The sequence below is a fragment of the Melanaphis sacchari genome, unplaced genomic scaffold (assembly GCF_002803265.2).
Source record: "Melanaphis sacchari strain LSU unplaced genomic scaffold, SCAv2.0 Contig74_pilon_pilon, whole genome shotgun sequence".
NCBI classification, from domain to species: domain Eukaryota; kingdom Metazoa; phylum Arthropoda; class Insecta; order Hemiptera; family Aphididae; genus Melanaphis; species Melanaphis sacchari.
In genome coordinates this window covers 2327067-2346586 of record NW_020271531.1, presented here as the reverse complement: position 1 = coordinate 2346586, position 19520 = coordinate 2327067, and the positions used below count along the sequence as shown (strand labels likewise).

At 27.1% G+C, this 19520-nt stretch overlaps 1 protein-coding gene across 1 annotated transcript; it reads left to right on the top strand.

Moving 5' to 3' along the window:
- The first annotated feature begins 592 nt into the window (after positions 1-592).
- On the top strand, positions 593-18312 carry LOC112601026 (CLIP-associating protein 1-like). The gene is made up of 14 exons (XM_025348421.1): positions 593-868; positions 6266-10410; positions 13432-13570; positions 14123-14239; positions 14525-14728; positions 14801-14890; positions 14964-15315; positions 15388-15607; positions 15669-15882; positions 15993-16229; positions 16293-16476; positions 16541-16705; positions 16815-16973; positions 17906-18312. The coding sequence occupies exons 2-14, from the start codon at positions 6360-6362 to the stop codon at positions 18062-18064; spliced, it is 6291 nt and encodes a 2096-aa protein (XP_025204206.1). The 5' UTR covers positions 593-868; positions 6266-6359; the 3' UTR covers positions 18065-18312.
- The last annotated feature ends 1208 nt before the right edge of the window (positions 18313-19520 follow it).

Genomic DNA, 19520 nt, shown 5'->3' with positions numbered 1-19520 from the left:
TTTCCTGTAATTTATGAAAATAGCTGATAATATATCGTTATCAGTCACGGTTATCAATATGCGTAGATAAAAGAAAAATACGTATTATTATTTAGAATGTGAAAAAATATAAACATTTAATATGCACAAAAATAGAAATAAATTATTATATAATATTATAATGATAGACGATAAAGTAACCGATCAATTAGTTTACACGAGAACTAATTAGTAAAAAAAAAGTAACAAACTTAAAGCGTCAACGTTTAACACCCAACAATTTTTTACATAGGGATTGGGCTAATAGCCACTTGCTTTTTTTTCAATAGTTGCTATTAAAAAAATATTAAGTTGCTACATATTTGCTACTTGCTATTATTATAATTTGTATTGTTATTCTGCTATTGCACTTATTGCAGTAATGCAGAGTATAGACAATGCAGTATTTCCTATTAGAGTGTGGACACTTGCGGTACTTGCACATCGCTGACATTTGAGGTTATGTAGCTTATAACGTACGTTTCCGATGCATAGGTTTCCGTTTCGAAGTTTGTGCAGTTGTAGCTGAACGCGCACCCTACATCCATATTTTGTCCTTGACGAAAAAAAAAAAAAAAGAACTGTTGTTGTTCTACTGCCTTCTTTACAGTTTTCAGTTCGGTAATCGGCGCGATGATTTAATGATTGTTTTCTCAACCGATATTTTTTTCGTTCGAAAGTGTATTGGTTTTTGTGAATTGTGTTTTCGTCGGGTGATTTTCGAATAATTTAAGAAAATTACAGTGCCAGTGTTTGGAATATTTATTTGGCGATATAGTTGAATCGTATCCGCGAACAAATGTGCACGACGATAAACCTGTTATCATTTTACGACGAGCCCAAGTGGTCGGTAAGTCTTTTGCCTTTATTGTTTTCATGTATCTTTTTAACTGTGTGCCAATTTAAATTTAACTTCTTAATCGTAAAATTCGTATTATGGCACTAAATTTTATTTCCGGTTGGTATTTTGCAATCGAGCTAAAAATGTTTTGATGGTCTAAGTAAATAATTCAAATTTGTGATAAATCAGCTGATGGCTATAAGTCTATTGTAGGCTTAAAGAATATATTTTCAGAGGATTTTTTGAGGTATCTATTTGAATATTGTCAATTTATATTAAAATATTTAATAAATAACAGATATATATATATTGTGTGATAAATATCGTATGAAATAGTATATTTTATCCAGTAAAATTGTATGTACCTAATTATAAAAAATAACTTAGGAAAAAAATAAAACATTAAACATTTTTCATTAGTTCCAGTAGTTTGTGTACCTTGTCTAATTATTTCACAACTATCAATTTACCTACTCTCATATAATTGTAAATAAGTAGAAATAAAGTATGAATTAATTTGTAAAATTGCAAGTTGTTAGCGTATCTATTTTAAAATAATCATAGTTCTTAATATTACTTTTATTCTATTCATTCCTAAATTTGTTTAACATTTTAAAATATGATCATTACTTAATATTCTAATGCAGATTATGTACAAATTATATGTGTTATGTGTATGACACTCATTATAGATTATATTGGACACAAATATATTGAACAATTAATTTAAATTTATAGTTATGCAAATATACTTCAAAAAATAATTTTTATACCATTAGAATACCTGCTTGATATTTTAAAAGTAGTGAATGTATAATAAGAATGCTATAATTTTATCTATAATTGTGTTGCTGATTTAACTACCAGGTATTTAATACATTTAAAACAAATAAACAATGTTTTTTTTTTTCAAGAATTTGAGCTATTAATTTTTGAAATACTTATTATTTATATGTGTATTACCTAATTTATCTTTTTAAATTTAAATATCCATAAATAAATAATAAATACCTCAATATTTTTTAATAATTTGTAGTTTACAAAGTCATAAGTTACCTAGGTGCATATTGAATACATTTTTTGATTAATATTTATATATATTATTATTTACTTGTAGGTACTGAAGTTTAAAGTATGAAACTATCAATATAAGAATACTTAATTAGGGGAGTTGTCTAGTGTATTTGCAAGGCCAAAATAATTTTAAAGGCTATAACAATTACTATATTAGTGTCATTACTCATTTGTTGTATGCCCATAATATTTATTTATTTATTACCATTAAAAGTGTATAAAGAACTTAGTACTTACCAACATATAGTTTAAAGATTCTTTGTTTTGAATTTTATACATTTTTTATTTTATCAGGGTACTTATTACCTAGCTGCTAAATATTAAAATTTTTATTTTTTTCTATAATAAGAAAACATATTTACAATTTGTACATCTATTTTAATACAATAAGTATCTATACTTTGTCCAGTAAAAGAATGTGACAATTCTGCTCATCAATGACAACCTGCTATAATCAAATTAATCTTGATAACAGGCGTCTAAGTAGAGATGCATAATAGAACTACTTTTCATTGGGCAGCAAGTTGTTTTCTTGCCAGATAGAATATTATATGTATACAAAGACATATGGACAGTCAGGTCGATTGAGATGTTTATTGACACTATTTCAAAGATTTTATTTAAATACCAACATTCTTAAAAACAAAATGTTTTGCATCATTATTGAAGCACTTTTTTTTGTTTTTTTATCTCAAAACTTTAGACCAAGATTTTTATAATAAGATTTCGTTTTTTAGTTCCTCTCTGAAGATTTTTTTCAATTATATAGCTTCTCTGCATACAGGCTATAGCATATTATATATCCAATACATTATCAAACACCCAAATGTTTTTGCCAAAAACCTGAATTAGCGTTTTCCAGTTTTTATTTTCTAATTTTTATTTTGGCCACTTCTTCTCCTGTATCTGAATTTTAATCCCACATTTTGATATGTTTATTTTATCTTTTAAACAATCTTATAAAATCTAATATATTTTTATAAAAATTTACTAAATAACTTTTTAATTATCAATAAATAATTGACTTAGAACCTTGGCATCTGTAAGACTGGTCTTGGCCAAACTGCTAGCTAATTGCACTTTTGTGGATTTAGAAAGAGACTTAGTAATTGTCGTGATAACAACTGCGACAATCTGATATGAAATTTCTATTTCCAATATCTCTAATTAAATATAATTTAATTTAAATTAATATATTATATTAGGTACCTATGTGTAATATATTATGTTAATAATTTTTATATAATATAAGCATATGTAAATAATTAACTTTAGTGACTTATCTGCTAGTTGTCCAATAATTTCATTATAAGCATAAACTTTTACACAAAGTATATTTAATTGGTAACTATCATTACCTAAATTAAATAAATGTTAATATATTGTTCTCAAAGATTAATAATAATTTAATTTACAGGGCTTATACTTGCAATTTATATTATACAAAAAATGTGTAGTTCAGTATTAACATAGTAGTTTATGTTTTTTATAATTATTTACACTAAAATTGATGAAGTAAATACTCTCAGTGAATACAATAATTAATATAATTATAAATTCCATGCTTATTATATTAATATAAGTACCTTTCTATTATAGGTGTCTCAAAAATAACACTGGATTTAAATCTGCTATAAATCAAATTTATTTAAGCGAAAATAACAAAAAAAATATATCGTTCTTTTTAGAAGAGGTTGAAATTTAAACATGAAAAATAATATCGGGCATATGGCGCCCTCCCCTACTAGTCCTATACGTGATCACTTGATCCATGAAATTCTTCATCACCCGATCACATATTGGTGGGGGGGCATATGCCCGATATTATTTTTCATGTTTAAATCTTAATCTATCTGAAAAGAATGATATGTTTTTTTTTGTTAGTTTTTTTTACTTAAATAAATTTGATCTATAACAGTTTTAAATCTGACATTATTTTTGTGACACCCTTATAAGGTTAGTGTTAAAAAGGGGGCAAGTGGGTACCGCTCTGCTGTACATTAGGGGGTGACGTGAACCTCGGACTAGGGTAGGTTAAATTTGAATGAAATTATAAGTATCATTGTATATGAAAAACGATTCTGAACGGAGATGATTTGTCAGTCTAGGATATATTATATTTAAATATTGTCAAAAATTCTATTTTGAAACAAATATTTTATTTTTCAATTAGGATGCATTTGCAAAAGTCATGGTTAATCAATTAACTATTAATTTTTATGAATTATACTTACAAAATAGTTTGCAAATATTCATGGTTTTGACGAATTTTTGTCAATATTTGAACTTAAATGCTAATAAAAAAAAATTGTGCCTATGTATTCTTAACAATTTTTTATCATTATAAGAATAACTTATGAGAAACTTTGTATTAAATTTTCAAGTATTTTGATAGGGCTAAAAAAAGTCAAAATATTTTGAAAATTAAATCATGTAAAAAAAATGCCAAATTAAATAATTGGTAAAATTTTCAAGTATCTACGACTTATACTTTTTGAATTTTAACAAATATTTATAACTGTTATCGTAAAATCGTTATCTTTACGCTATTTCGTAAAAATTTAAAATTCAAACGCACTTAAAATTTTTCCTATAATGATGCTTCGAGTTTTTACTATAGCTACTTAAAGGAAAACTTAAAGAAAATATAGTGTAGTATTTTTAATCCTTAGTTATAAACACAAATAATTTTATGATTTTTCAACTTCAAAATTACTTACAAATTTTCGCGTTTTCGATAGATTTCGTAAATATTTTAACCATAAACGTTTATAAAAAAAATTGTGACTAACGATTTTTAATTTTTTTAGCTACAATAAGAACAACTCATAAGGAACCTTGTATTAAATTTTCAAAATTTTTTGGTCATCAAACATTTTTTTATCGACACTTCAAAAAAAAATTCTCATAAAAATCGATAATTTCAGTGGTCTATAAATAACTCAAAAAAAGTCAAAATTTTTTGAAAATTAAACTGTATATAGATAACACTAACATAAACACTTAGTGAAAATTTCAAGTATTTACAGTGATTAGTTTTTGAATTACAACTATATGAAAAAAATCAATTTGGTCGAAAACTGGTTTTGCGTAAAAATTCCCGTTTTTCCGTAATTTTTTTTTTTTTGTTTTTTTCGATTTTTTTGAAAACTATTAGAAAATGTTTACTTTTTACCTCTATAATGCACCAAGGATATTCACTTTGCCATCGGAAACCACCCCCGAAATTTGAAATTGAAGCATTATTTCGACTACTTATGCTGTACACAGACAAAAAAAAAAAAAAACACATCATTGTAAAATCAATACATTCATCACTCCGTTCAAAATCTAAAAATGATATACAATATTATTAAATAAGTTTATTTTAAAAATTCACATTACATACCTACAATTGTAGGTATTTATTTTAATTTCAACTATTATAACAAGTAATTATTAACTAAGAAGGTGATATACCTAATTAGTAATTAGTATGCTTGTTAAGTTAATATTAGTCATTAACATCGCATAAGTTGTATTTCAAAATGTTTAAAAATTGGTAAAACGCCTGGAAATTTATTAAACTTATTTTAAATAATTACTTACTAATTAAACTGTTTAAATATTCTAAAAAATAAAAAAATAGTTAATAGAAATATAATTTAGTATGCTAGTGATACTGGCTTAAAAATCTGATTATAGAATGTAAGTCGTAAATAAAAAACTGTATTATTTATGTATGGGTACAACTGTACAAGATAATTTTTGTAACTAAATCACTCATAATTACAAAAACTATTATTTTTTGTAGTATTTTAATGAATTTTGAACAAATATATTTTTAATTAGTACCTATTAGTTTACTTAAGTATAACTGTATTTGAAGTTTAGATGTACAAAATAATAGACTTAATATTTTTCTAAGTACTTCTATTTACACTGCTTTGCTTATATATAAAATGTTCTAATTTTGGATATGAGATAAAAAAAAACGTATGTCGTCATTTCAAAAATTTAAAAAATAGTAAAACACAATATATAACAATTATTTGCTGCATATGATAACATTTTTATTTGTCTGGCTTATACATAATATATTTAAAAATATAACATTTTTTTTTTTCAAGTTTGTTGATTTAAGCTAATCTTTATTTAACTATATTCATTTTTATAAAATGTTTCAAAAGTTATAAAAAAATATAAAATACCTAAAAGTTTCATTTATAAATTCTCTGCTGTCAAAAAACAAATTTTCTTCTTGGCATCAATGTTTTAGATATCTTAAAAGAAAAATGTAATTTATATTTAAATCTGCATTTAAATAATAAGTAATGCATTATTTTGTTACAGGACATTAATCATATAGATGAGTTGCATAACAAAGAAGTATAGCACTTAACAACAATTTACCATACAACCTCAGACAAATTTATCATCTAAGAAAATGGCTGCTGGGTCACCCCACGATTTAGATGGTTTTTTACCTCTGTTATCAACTTCTGATATAAGAATGAAAGTAACTGTTGGTGGTAAATTATTTACTTATTTAGAAGAACCTAGTAATTCTGTTGAATGTTCTGATATTGGAATGTTTATTGATGGGGTTGTTCAATGGTTATCAAATAGCAATCCCAAAGTTACTCAATATGGAATTGAAATAATAACACAGTTGATAACTAGAATGAGAACGGATTTTAGACCATATATTTCTACTGTATTACCACTAGCTGTCGACCGTCTTGGTGATAGTAAGGATTCAATTAAAGTCAAAGCACTTTTTCTTATTATGAAATTAATGGAATGTGATACAATTAGCCCTCAGGCATTATTTGATAAAATATCAGCTAATGCATTCTATCATAAAAATAGTAATGTAAAAGAAGGAGCTATGAAGTTATTATTATCAACTGTTGAAGAATTTGGTGCCAATTGTATCACTATATCAAAAATTGTACCCATGATTGTAAAACTTTTAAGTGATCCTAATGTTCAAGTAAGGCATAAAGCATTTGAAACACTTGTTGATTTGTATAAACATGTTGGAGAAAAATTACGTGTTGATATACAAAAAAAATATACAATTCCACAAGGTAAAATGACCGATCTGATGAATAAATTTGATGATGCTAAAGCAGCTGGAGATTTATTGCCAACTGCTTTTGTTGGACTTAGCTTAGCTGATGATGATGAGACTGATCGTGCTTGTATGTCAGCACCTAGACGCATTCCTGGTAGTGTTAAAAGACCTGGTTCGTTTTTTCCTCCAAATTCTGCAACACCTTTACAACGAACTGGTTCTGTAAAAAAACCCAATTCAGCGTCTTCTACCTCTTCTCATGCTGGTGCTGTTGATGAAGATACTTTTATTCGATCCTTTGAAGATGTTCCTACAGTACAGATTTTTAGTGTACGAGATTTAGACGATACTATGAAAAAATTACATGAGTCTATCCAAGATGGTAATGAACAATGGAATAAACGAGTTGAATCATTAAAAAAAATTAGATCACTTGTATTAACTGGTTCAACAAAATATGAAGAGTTTTTCAATAATTTGAGGTATTTAGAACATTCCTTTCAAACGTCTGTCAAAGACTTGAGATCTCAGGTTGTTAGAGAAACATGTATTACTATAGCATTTTTATCTCAACGTTTGGGTAATAAATTCAATCACTTTGCTGAATCAATTTTTAGCAATTTAATTGATCTTATACCAAATTCAGCAAAAGTAACTGCTTCATCTGGATTAATCGCTATAAGATTTATATTAGAACATACTCATGCTCCTCGTATTATACCTATTCTTGCAAATAGTCTAGGATCTAAGTCAAAAGATATTCGTCGTGCATGTTGTGAATTCTTTGATCAAATTTTACGTACATGGCCAACTCAAGCATTAGAAAGACACATCACAATTCTTCAGGATTCCATTAAAAAAGGTATAGCAGATGCTGATTCAGACGCTCGAGTGTTGTCACGAAAATCTTACTGGGGATTTTGTGAACATTTTCCTGAACAAGGGGAAATATTATTAAATAAACTAGAACCAGCATATCGTAAAGTATTATTAACAAATACCGGATCAAATTCATGTTTACCAAAATCTGTAATGGCTGAAAGTACAAGATTACCTTCTCGTCGTCCAGTTACTCCACAAAGTAACATTTCAATGAGATCAAGCAGTGCCATAGATTTACAAGCTGCACAAAGGGCAAAAGCTCGTGCTCAATATGCAGCACTTGCTAGACAAAAAGTTAATCCCATGGTGTCCCCTCAATCTGTTACCAAAAAACCTAATGAAGATATGCATCAATCTGAAAGAATTGGGAGATCAAGAGGAAGAGTATCAATATCTCAACCAACTAGTCGTTCAGGATCACCATCTTCAAGATTTACTTTTGGCCAACCAAAATCACGAAGAGGCAGTTCTGGTATACCCAGATCTCAAGATACTAGTAGAGAAGCTAGTCCTAATAGGTATAGTTCCCTTGGATCACACACAAGTAATAGAAGGCCACCTATTTTGCCTACGTCTAGACCGATAATGGCTCAGAAAATATTAATGCAAAGTCGAGAAGCAGAATCTGCCCTGGCTGATGCTCTTGGAAGTACTACTGGTCATAAATCACCAAGAAAAATATTAGGAAGATCATTAGATGATCATAGCGATGAAAGTGAGACATCTAGCATTTGTTCTGAGCGCTCAATTGATTCTCATCGGCGGCCTTCAGATTCATTTTATTGGAATGGATCACAACATCGCTTACATAAAGACATTTGGGAGAACTCTAGTTTAGATATAGATGATATAATATTGAACTGTGAAAGTTCAAACTGGAATAATCGCAAGGAAGGCTTAGTAAGCTTACAAAGATATTTGCAACAAGGAAATATTTTAAGTGAAGTGTTATTAAAGAGGCTAACAGATATATTTACTAAAATGTTTATGGATTCTCAAACAAAAGTTATAAGTCTGTTTTTGGATGCTCTAAATGAATTAATTGTTACCCATAGTCAGTATTTAGAGCACTGGTTGTATATACTTTTAGCCAAGTTATTCAATAAAGGAGGTTCTGATATACTTGGTTCTGTTCATTCAAAAATATTAAAAACAATGGAAATTGTAAGATTATCTTTTCCTTGTGATTCTCAGCTAACTGCAGTGTTTAAATTTCTCACAGATCCTACACAAACTCCTAATGCCAAAATGAAAATATTTGCTATGAGTTATATATCAAAATTAGCTGTTACAACAGATCCAGGATCAGCATTTCCTTCTGCGGCAGATGGTAAAAAAGATTATGCTACTCTAGCTTTAACAAAAATGATTGGATGGACTATGGGTAATAATATAAAACAAGGACCTGAATTAAGACGTGCTGCTCAAGAATCTATTCTTGCATTGTACAGTTTAAATGCATCTCAAATCACATTAAGATTATCCCAGTTACCAGAAGAGTATCAAGAAGCAGTTTCTGGACTCATTAAAAACAGAGTGAGAAGAAGTAGTGTTGATCAATTAATGTCTCCAAAATATCATAATCGACAATCCCCAACTAGTCTTGCTTCACCACCTTTACAACAAGACAACACTGATGCTTTCAATTCAGAAGAAATTTACAAGTCATTAAAACAAACCACTGCTGAAATACAAAAGTACAGTTTAGAATGTCATTATACAGGAGAGAGAGATGCTGCTTCTTATGACTCTGGAATAAGTCAAATGTCAGTGCGTACTGAAACTGATAATCATAATTTAAATGGTTATAAAAATGGTCATACTACAAACACAGATGGAATTATCAAAATATTAGATGATTTAGATAAAGAGAATCTTCAACTGGATTATAAACAATCAAATTTAAACCGTTTAAAAGAATTAATTAGAGATGGCCCTTCTGATCTTCTTGTTAAAAATTTCAAAAAAATTATTAAAGTTGTTTTGAAATTATTAATGGACAATGAACCAATTGTACGAGAACAAGCTATTATTTTGATAACGTATCTTGTTCAAAAGCCAGAAATGGTTACTTGTTTTTACAATTTCACTGAATTAATTATATTAAAAGTACTAAACATGTGTTGTGATCCCTGTAAACCTGTTGTAAAAGTTGCTGAAGAATGTTCATTTGCCTTAAGTATCTCTTTACAACCAGAAACAGTGGTTAGAGTAATAACACCATTGATATCGGCAAAAGAATTTCCTGTTAATTTGATGGCAATCAAGATGATGACTAAACTGGTTGATATGTATGGTAGTCCTCCAGTAGCTCTTCAAATGAAGGAGATAATGCCTGGTTTACTACAAGGCTATGATAATCCTGATAGTGCGGTTCGAAAATCAGCTGTTTTTTGCATGGTTTCATTACATAAAGTATTTGGCGAACAGGAATTTGCACCTCATATATCAAGTTTGAATGGCGCCAAGCTCAAGCTGTTGAACTTATACATTGAACGTGCTCAACAGTCTTCTCCAACATCGCCTAAAACAACTTCATAAATTAACTATTAATAATATTTATTAACGAACAAAATAATAAAAATCCTATAAAGGTATTCCATTAGAAGTTTTAGAAACTTGTATGTGATATTCAAGTTGCTTCTTTTACCTAACATTGGGATGCTCAAAAAAACATTAGTACTTTAGTCATTATTAACTATCGCCTTTTCAAACTCAACCACATAACAATGTTTTACATTTTAATATTTGATATTTTTTAATCACTAACTAGTGTAAAGTTAATTATTGTATCTAAACTACAATTTTAACCTTTTGTCAAACCATCACATCTCTTAATAATAATAAATTAAGGGATTGTCTATTAACCAAAAATATATAATTATTTTTATCCAGTTGTAAAATAAAATTTTGTAACTGTACAAGTTTGTTTTTTAATATATTGCTATTGGTTGTATTATTACTATTGACTTGTTAAGATACTATTATAAACTTTTTTTTTTAGTATAGTTCTTGAAAATCTATTTTTAAATAACTAAAGTACTGATTTCTATTAATTCATTTCTATTAATCTGTTTTGTTTATAATACTTTTTTAAGTTTAAACTCATTTGTTGTCATATATAGTGTGTTTCTGTTAATATCAGGCTATCAACAAGTATTATTGCATTAGTTAAATTTTTTTTATTTAATTATATTTCATCCTTTGTAATAATATGTGGCTTAACTTATTTATTTAGTCACATAAATAATTTAAAATATATTATTATACCTTTATAATGCATACATGTTTTGTTTAAATATATTGTGCCACTATTTTCTTCAGTGATTTTGTTAAAAAATATTGTGATAATTGTAATATATTAGTTCAACTAATTTTTATTTCCGTTTACTCTATGAAAAATAATTTACAGAACAATGTAATAAAACAATTCATGTGAACCTATGATAAATTAAAATAAAAAAAATGAGTAACTACATTATCATTATGTTTGGAGATATTTTGTCGATAGTTTTTTTCAAAATAATATTTTTCTCTCCAAAACTATGTATTGTTTTATTATTAAATTAAGATTTAGTCAAGAAATAAATGTTATTTCGTTTTTTACGGTTTGTAGTTTAAGTAAATTATAAACAAAATGTTATATATGTCAAAATTTATTGATTGTGTTAGTGGCACGCTAATTTATTGTGTAAAAATATATACTGATGAATTATTAAAAAAAAAAAATGTCATACATTTATAATAGATTTTTTACAAAAAAACTTAGTTTCTACTTGTGAGTCTGTAGAATAATAAATGCATTATACTTCCATTATAATTTTTTGTGATTTTATTATTTTATTTTTATGGTAACTACTATTGTTGTAATGTTATTTTAATTTTTGTACAAAAGCCATAATAAAATTAAAACCCAATAAAATTAATTGTTTTATTTCTTTCCTATTTCCAAACTTTAGTATTGGTGCCTATTTAACGTTATCTGTATTATTTGTATGATAGACATGTATTGTAATATTTCAGTTACAGTAACTAATCGTAGACTGTGGCTGTGGAACGTACAAGCTGTGTGATTCAAAAGCAAGTCTACTTTTAAATGTCTTGCGACGAATTGATCTTAATATCTGAGATCGAAAAAAGTAAATATTAATCATGAGTTCATGTCGTTCATGACAATAAAAAAATAAAATACCGCTGCTGAATACTGACGTTTGCGTGCCATATAACAATATTAATGCCGAGTACGAACGTACAATAATTTCTAATGCCTGTTAAAATGTTTAAATAGGCCTAGGCCTAGTTTCTACTGCAATTTATTTTTCCGTAGTTGTGGGCGTGTTCGCGCGCCACGTCTCGCCATTCTCCCACCATTTACCTAGAACATCGTGAACCATAACCATACGAAATATTTAAAATATAAAATTTTAATCAACAGTAATTCAATGGGCTGCAGATGAGCTAATTATTATTGTCGTAGTTATAATTTATGACTGTTAAAAAGACGCAAGTCGTTATTCTGGAACAATAAATATCTTCATTTGGTGTGGTTGTACTTGCGTAGAAATAAAAAATATAAAATAGCTACCCACATGGCTGTGTAATGTATTATTCAGTAGGTGTTGTCTTGAAAAGTATTCAGTGTTTTGAACTGGGGGTGGAAACTTGCCGAACTTGGGTTATTGACTATTGTATAAAGTAGCTTGTTCCAAAAACAAAAATAATGACGTAGGTACCTAGTCACGTTTGGTACCTATACGGTTTTTTTATCGATGATTATTATGATTAAGACTTAAAATATGTTATTTTTATGTTTGCAACAAACTAATCATTAAACATGCAGTTCGTGTTATTTGATGTTCTTAAGAGTAATTTCCTAATTCTCAGTTTTCTATAAGTGAAGGAACGTGTTTAATTAATAATTTTAATTTAGACATTTCGCCTTATTTTAATTTATTTGGCTTAAAAATAAAATAAAAATATTTAAACTGTTTTATAGCTTACGTTTGATTGTATGTAGCCCACGAAAAATTATGTTCACAAGTTGATGAATAATTAATTGGCAAAGAGACGACTACTTGTATAAAATTAAATAATTAAGTGAATATATATGTCTCAAACATCACGATTTATTCTGTTTTTGGTAGTTTCCGATTGTATGGTAATAAAATCTTGAGATATTGTCAACACGATTATTATAATAATATGATTCAACGAAAATTCCCAGTCACCAATCAAGATTACAGGACATAGACCTATGATTCCGGATTCGGTCACAGTTTAAAATTTTAAAATTAAATGTTCAATTCCGTTGATGGATTTGTGATTTGGCGGCAAACAGCGATGGTAAATTATGATACCTAATAAATACCTATCGTATATTATCGTGATTATCACAGAACCCCGTTATCTATGGTGTTTACGTGTGCTGATAAGTGATAACCTATAATTCTTTAAAATTGCAGTCTGCTAGTCTGCAAAGTAGAGCAAACTGCTAAGTCGAACAGCGTCAATCGACCTGTCAGCGTGAGACTACGGTTGTGGTCGTTTGATTATTAAGGTATACTTAAAGTGTCGAAAGTTGCAAAAATGTCGCAAGCAGCCTTTGAAATAAGCGAATTCGAGTTATTGAACGCGAAGAATTCGTGGATATCCAAGTCTTGTCTAAAAGATACCAATAAAGTTGAATGCCGACCAGTGTAAGTTTAATCGTCATTAATTGCTTTACACTTTAATTTTTACTAATAGGTTTGAATGTTTAAAATCGTTTAAACCACGCTATTGCACAGTATTTAAAAACGATTCGCTGACTATTACTTCATTATTCTGTAGTGTTTAACAGGTTAAAAACAAAACATAATAAATATCTATAATTTTCAAATGAGTATTATTAGTACAATTATTATTAAATATGTTAAGCTATGTAATACATAGTTAAGTTTTTTCTTGGTAAAAATAAGTTTTGCTTAATGTGCATCTATCTGTTTGATTAAATGTATACCTAATTGATATAACAAAAATAGATTAAAATTTGTTTAAAGTATAAAAAAATATTTTTTTTACTTGACTCAATGTTTATTACATCTACAATATTTTACAAAATATTTTATTTTTATCATTACTTTTATACTAAATAGGTAGTCAATATCTATTAATTTTTGTTAAAATAATTTCATATTGTAATGTTATAGGTTATAAATGTGCATTATTTCATTTATTTATGTTTTTATATTTTCATATTTATACTATAGATTACCTGTTAAAGACGAAAAAAATGTTCTTGTGACTTCAGCATTACCATATGTCAACAATGTTCCACATCTTGGCAATATAATTGGTTGTGTTTTATCTGCCGATGTTTTTGCGAGGTAATTTTTTTAAAATATGATCTGTCTAAATATTGGTCATTGATTATTAATTTATTATATATTTATATTGATATACATATGTGTTGTTTACTGAAGTATTTTACAATTTAATTTATTTTTATTTTAATATGGCAAGTTTCATTATACATAAACTGTATATTTAATACTATTAAATTAAGTATACTGAATATTATTCTCAGTAGTCAAAATGTAATAATATTGAATTCTTATTTAGTTATTTACCATTAAATCAAATTAATTATGGTATTTTCTTTTATTCAATAGGTATTGTAGATTACGTGGTTGGAATACATTATATATTAGTGGTACTGATGAATATGGTACTGCAACTGAAACAAAGGCCTTAGAAGAAAAGTTAACACCGCAACAAATCTGTGACAAGTATTTCAATATTCATAGTGAAATATATAAGTGGTTCAATATTAGTTTTGATCATTTTGGTAGAACTACATCATCGAAACAAACTGAGTAAAAATTATATCTATATAATTCTAAATTTGAATACAATATACATTAAATATTGATTTGTATTTCATTTAGAATTGTTCAAGAAATATTCAAGAAAGTACACAATAATGGCTATACTACTACTGCATCTATGGAACAACTTTTATGTGAAAATTGTGATAGGTATGTAATTTATTAAAATACATTTTTTAATCTTGATACCATTATTTTAATATTACTAATTATTTTGTTTCAGATTTTTAGCTGATCGATTTGTTGAAGGAACATGTCCTCTATGTAAGTACGAGGACGCTAGAGGTGATCAGTGTGATGGTTGTGGTCATTTAATAAATGCTACTGAACTTTTAAAACCTAGATGCAAGGTTTGTCAAAAAACACCAGTTATACGTAGTTCTCAGCAACTTTTTTTGAATTTACCCAAAGTTGAAGCTAAACTCAACGATTGGGTAGATAAATCTGGCGATGATTGGTCTTATAATGCCAAAGTGATAACTAAGTCTTGGTTGAAAGATGGTTTGAAGGAGAGATGTATCACAAGAGATTTAAAATGGGGAATTCCGGTTCCACTTGAAGATTTCAAGTCAAAAGTATGCAGTTAATTTCAATCTTTAAATATTTTTAAATTATTAGCAAAATATCTCTAATAACTAAGTTTATAGGTATTTTATGTTTGGTTTGATGCACCAATTGGCTACATGAGTATGAGTGCTGCTTATACATCAGAATGGCGTAAATGGTGGCAACCAGAAGACGATACTAAAATAACATATTATCAATTCATGGCTAAAGATAATGTGCCTTTTCATTCCGTTATGTTTCCAGTATGCCTTTTTTCTACTGAACAAAATTATACAATGGTCAATCATATAATGGCAACAGGTTTGTGGTTGTAAAGATGTTGAGCCTAACCAATATTTATATATATTTATTATTATTTTAGAATATTTGAACTATGAAGATGGTAAATTTTCTAAGTCCCGTGGTATTGGAGTATTTGGAAATGATGCTCAAGATACAGGGTTGCCTGCTGATGTTTTTAGATTTTACTTATTGTTTGTCCGTCCTGAATCTCAAGATAGTTCATTTAGCTGGGCCGATTTAGCTACTAAAAACAATTCTGAATTGTTGAACAATTTAGGAAACTTTTGTAATAGGTAATTTAAGTATACATTTTTGTATACTTATTTATTTATATTGTTTAGAAAAGCAGTATTTAGTTTTAAATAATTATTGAATACTAATTTGTAAATAACAAATATTTCAGAGCTTTATCATTCTTAGAAAAGTTTTTTGATTGTGTTGTTCCTGAAATTCAATTAGGACATGATGAACTCACTTTATTAGCATTAGTAACACGTGACCTCAAAGAATACATAAATATGTTGGATAAAGCAAAACTTAGAGATGGTTTACGACTCATACTTTCAATTTCTCGTCATGGTAATCAATACATGCAGTTCCAAAAACCATGGGTGTTAATAAAAGGATCAAATGAAGAAAAGTAATAACAAAATTTAAAATAGTATTTATTTTACTCGACTAATATTATAGTATAATTTTTTAGAATCAGAGCTGGTACAGTCATTGGACTAAGTTGTAATTTAGTGTGTTTACTAGCCGTTATGTTACAACCTTATATGCCACAAACTGTTGATGTAATTGGAAAACAGTTGAACATTGATATCTCTACGTTTTTATTAAATAACTTTGTATCAGTTTTCTTGCCACCAGGACATAAAATTGGAAAAGTATTATTCAACAGTTTTATGCTTATAAACAATGAACACTAATTTATTTTTATTTAAATCATAGCCAGCTCCATTATTTGAAAAAATTGATCCATCAGTCGTAAATCAATTAAAAAGTCGCTTTGCTGGGAAACAGAAATCACAGGAAAAAGAATTAGCAGTGGCTTCTGGGTTGGATCTTAAACAAATTACAACTGTAGAACAAATGGAAGAAGCTATTTCTAAACAAGTAAGTAAACTTATTTTAATAAAAGTTTTATGTTTAAAATTGTTTTTTAAACCATGAAGAAAAAAAGAAGAAATATTTTATAATTTTTATTATCTTCATTTAATGTTAGGGAGATACAGTGCGACAATTAAAGCAAAGTGGAGCTCAAAAAGGTGAATGGGAACCGTATGTCAAAACACTATTGGAGATGAAGAAAAGTTTAGAACAAATGAAATTAGCTTCCAATCCAATATCTATTGAAGATTTAGAAGAAGAAATTTCCAAACAGGTAATGGCAATATTGTATAGTAATTTGAGATTATTTATCAACAATATGTTTTATTCCATCAAATCTACCTAAATTTAAAGTTAGTATAGTGTACATTAACTATAATATGTATTATAATTACAAACTTATTGTCGATGTTAATAATTTGAAAAGTTAATCATGCATGTTAGTTTTCATTATATCATATTGTTGCATGATATTTATAAAACTTTTTTTATGTAAGTGGTATGTATGATATATGTATATAAAAGAAAATATTTCATTTAGTAATTTCAATGTCTTCTTAGTTTAGTTGGCATCTAGAGCATAGACTAACATTATCTCTCTAATACTAAGTAATGATTGATACATTGTTTCATTGCTAACTGTTCAGTACTCAATATATATTATACAACTTTAGACGGAACTATTGGTATGATATAATGTATGCAAGTAGATGGAACTTGTTTCCAGGACATAATTTTTTAAATTGTACAAAGCAATTTCCCTTATTGTGTTTAAGTTTAAGCTGTGTTTTTGCACGATTAAGCCTCTCAATCTACAGAGTAATTCTATCCAGTTGTATATATTTGTGATATATCTATTTTTCACAATGTGCGCAACCATACATTGAATATTGTGGACAAACTCAGTCAGTTATATTATTCTTAACAGTTAATTATAAAATATTTTAACTTAGTGGTTTTCTTCTTTGTATTTTTAATCTTCATTTATGTGGTAGTGTAGTTAAACAATATTTGAAATAATATGATAAATACTAGCTGTTAATATAAAATTCAATTAGTAAAACTTAATTTATTATTGAACTGTATTTAATTTAAATTAAAAACAATTGGTTTACTATAAAATTGACTAACCTGCATATTATTAAATACTAAATAGATAATCTTTTTTATTATTATATTTACTAAATTTGAATAATTTATTGACAGGGCGACAAAGTACGAAAACTAAAGGAAGCAAAAGTTGAAAAAAGTGAACTACAGCCTGAAATTGATTTACTGATACAATTGAAATCTAAATTATCTATATCAAAAGGTATTCCAGTTGAAAACGGACAAAAAAAGAAACAAAAACCAACTAAAAAATAAACTAGACTTTAATTTTCACTGTGCTGAATTTCGTTCCTTAATGCTATGAGATAAGATAACAGTAATTTTTTTTTCAATCCTGTAATTTAAAATACATTTTCTAATTAAAAATTTGATTAATTTTAATTCCTATCACCTAGTATTTCTCTTTAAAATATATTTATTTTATCTGACTGTCGTAACAACTATACTTATTGCATAAAAATTGTATTAATTTATAGTTAAATAATTTTTATTTTTATGACCTATAAAGATCATATTTAATAAAATTATCCGATATACAATAAATATTATTTATAAATAAACCTGTTAATACACATTTAATAAATTATTGTGTTATACATTATTAATTATCACTTATTTTAATTACTAATTAGTATTGTGTCAATTGCTTATTAGTTATTACTCAAACTCAATAATTTGAACACTGAACACTTTGAAAATAAATTCTTTTAATACAACTAGAAGCAATAGGCGTGTGAAGATTGAAAGTTTGTAATAAGTCCAGGTTTCATGAAAAGTTTTAATGGTAATGTTAATGAACTTATTAAATATTATTATTATGTTATTTTTATTATAAATTTCTTTAATCGTACAAAGTAGATTGTCATAATTATTTAATATAATCTTGAAGGCTTGACTCTGCATGACCAATAATGAATAAGCTCATGTAGGTATAGAAAAATTTGAAAGGGTTTCGAAAGTTAAAAAAAAAAATGTTATCGTTAGTAAATAAAATGTTGTATATTTATTGTTATGACATTATTTTAAAACTATGAAAGTGTTTGACATAAACATTTATTAAAATGACTTATGCAAATAATATCTATACAAAATATTATTTTAAAGTTTTTGTGGAAAACGTGTTCAGATAGTTATCACTTTATCAGTATATGTGGTGTCTAATGTTTAAAGTGTATTATAAGAATGTAATCTAATTTAATAAGCTTGACATTTATTTCTTGAGCAATCTTTACTAAAGTTTATGTTGTTTTCAATGAAATTATAAATAAATTGATAGTTCCAAAACTTTTTTTGTTGAAATGTCTGAAAACTTAACTTTAAGTTAAATCAGTGTAAATCGATTACTACTGTGAAGCTTAACAATATTTTTAAAGAATTTAATTATATTTTTAGTTGAATTTCAATAAATTCCGGGTATGAGAGAAACCCCATAAACCACCGTCCACCAATGTTTTTGAAAAAGTAGTTTAGATTAATAAATTACAATTATGTAAGTTAATAATTCGTAAAATAAGTATTCATGGAGGGCCGTCGGCTGAGAAAGATCTTTTCAACTTATTTATGTATGGTCGATAAGTCCGGGCTAAAAAGTCAGTTCTGTCACTGTAATTTTAAGATACACTCCAAGCATTTTTCTCGGAGGCTAGTCATTTTTATCGATAGATAGCGCTGTCGTATACAAAATATACTCTCAAAGTAAATAACTAGTTCA

Coding starts and splice junctions, on each gene's coding strand:
- LOC112601026 (XM_025348421.1), top strand. CDS start 6,360: ATGGCTGCTGGGTCACCCCACGATTTAGATGGTTTTTTACCTCTGTTA. Junction 15,883..15,992: donor TTAGGAAACTTTTGTAATAG/GTAATTTAAGTA, acceptor CAAATATTTCAG/AGCTTTATCATTCTTAGAAA. Junction 16,230..16,292: donor AAAGGATCAAATGAAGAAAA/GTAATAACAAAA, acceptor ATAATTTTTTAG/AATCAGAGCTGGTACAGTCA.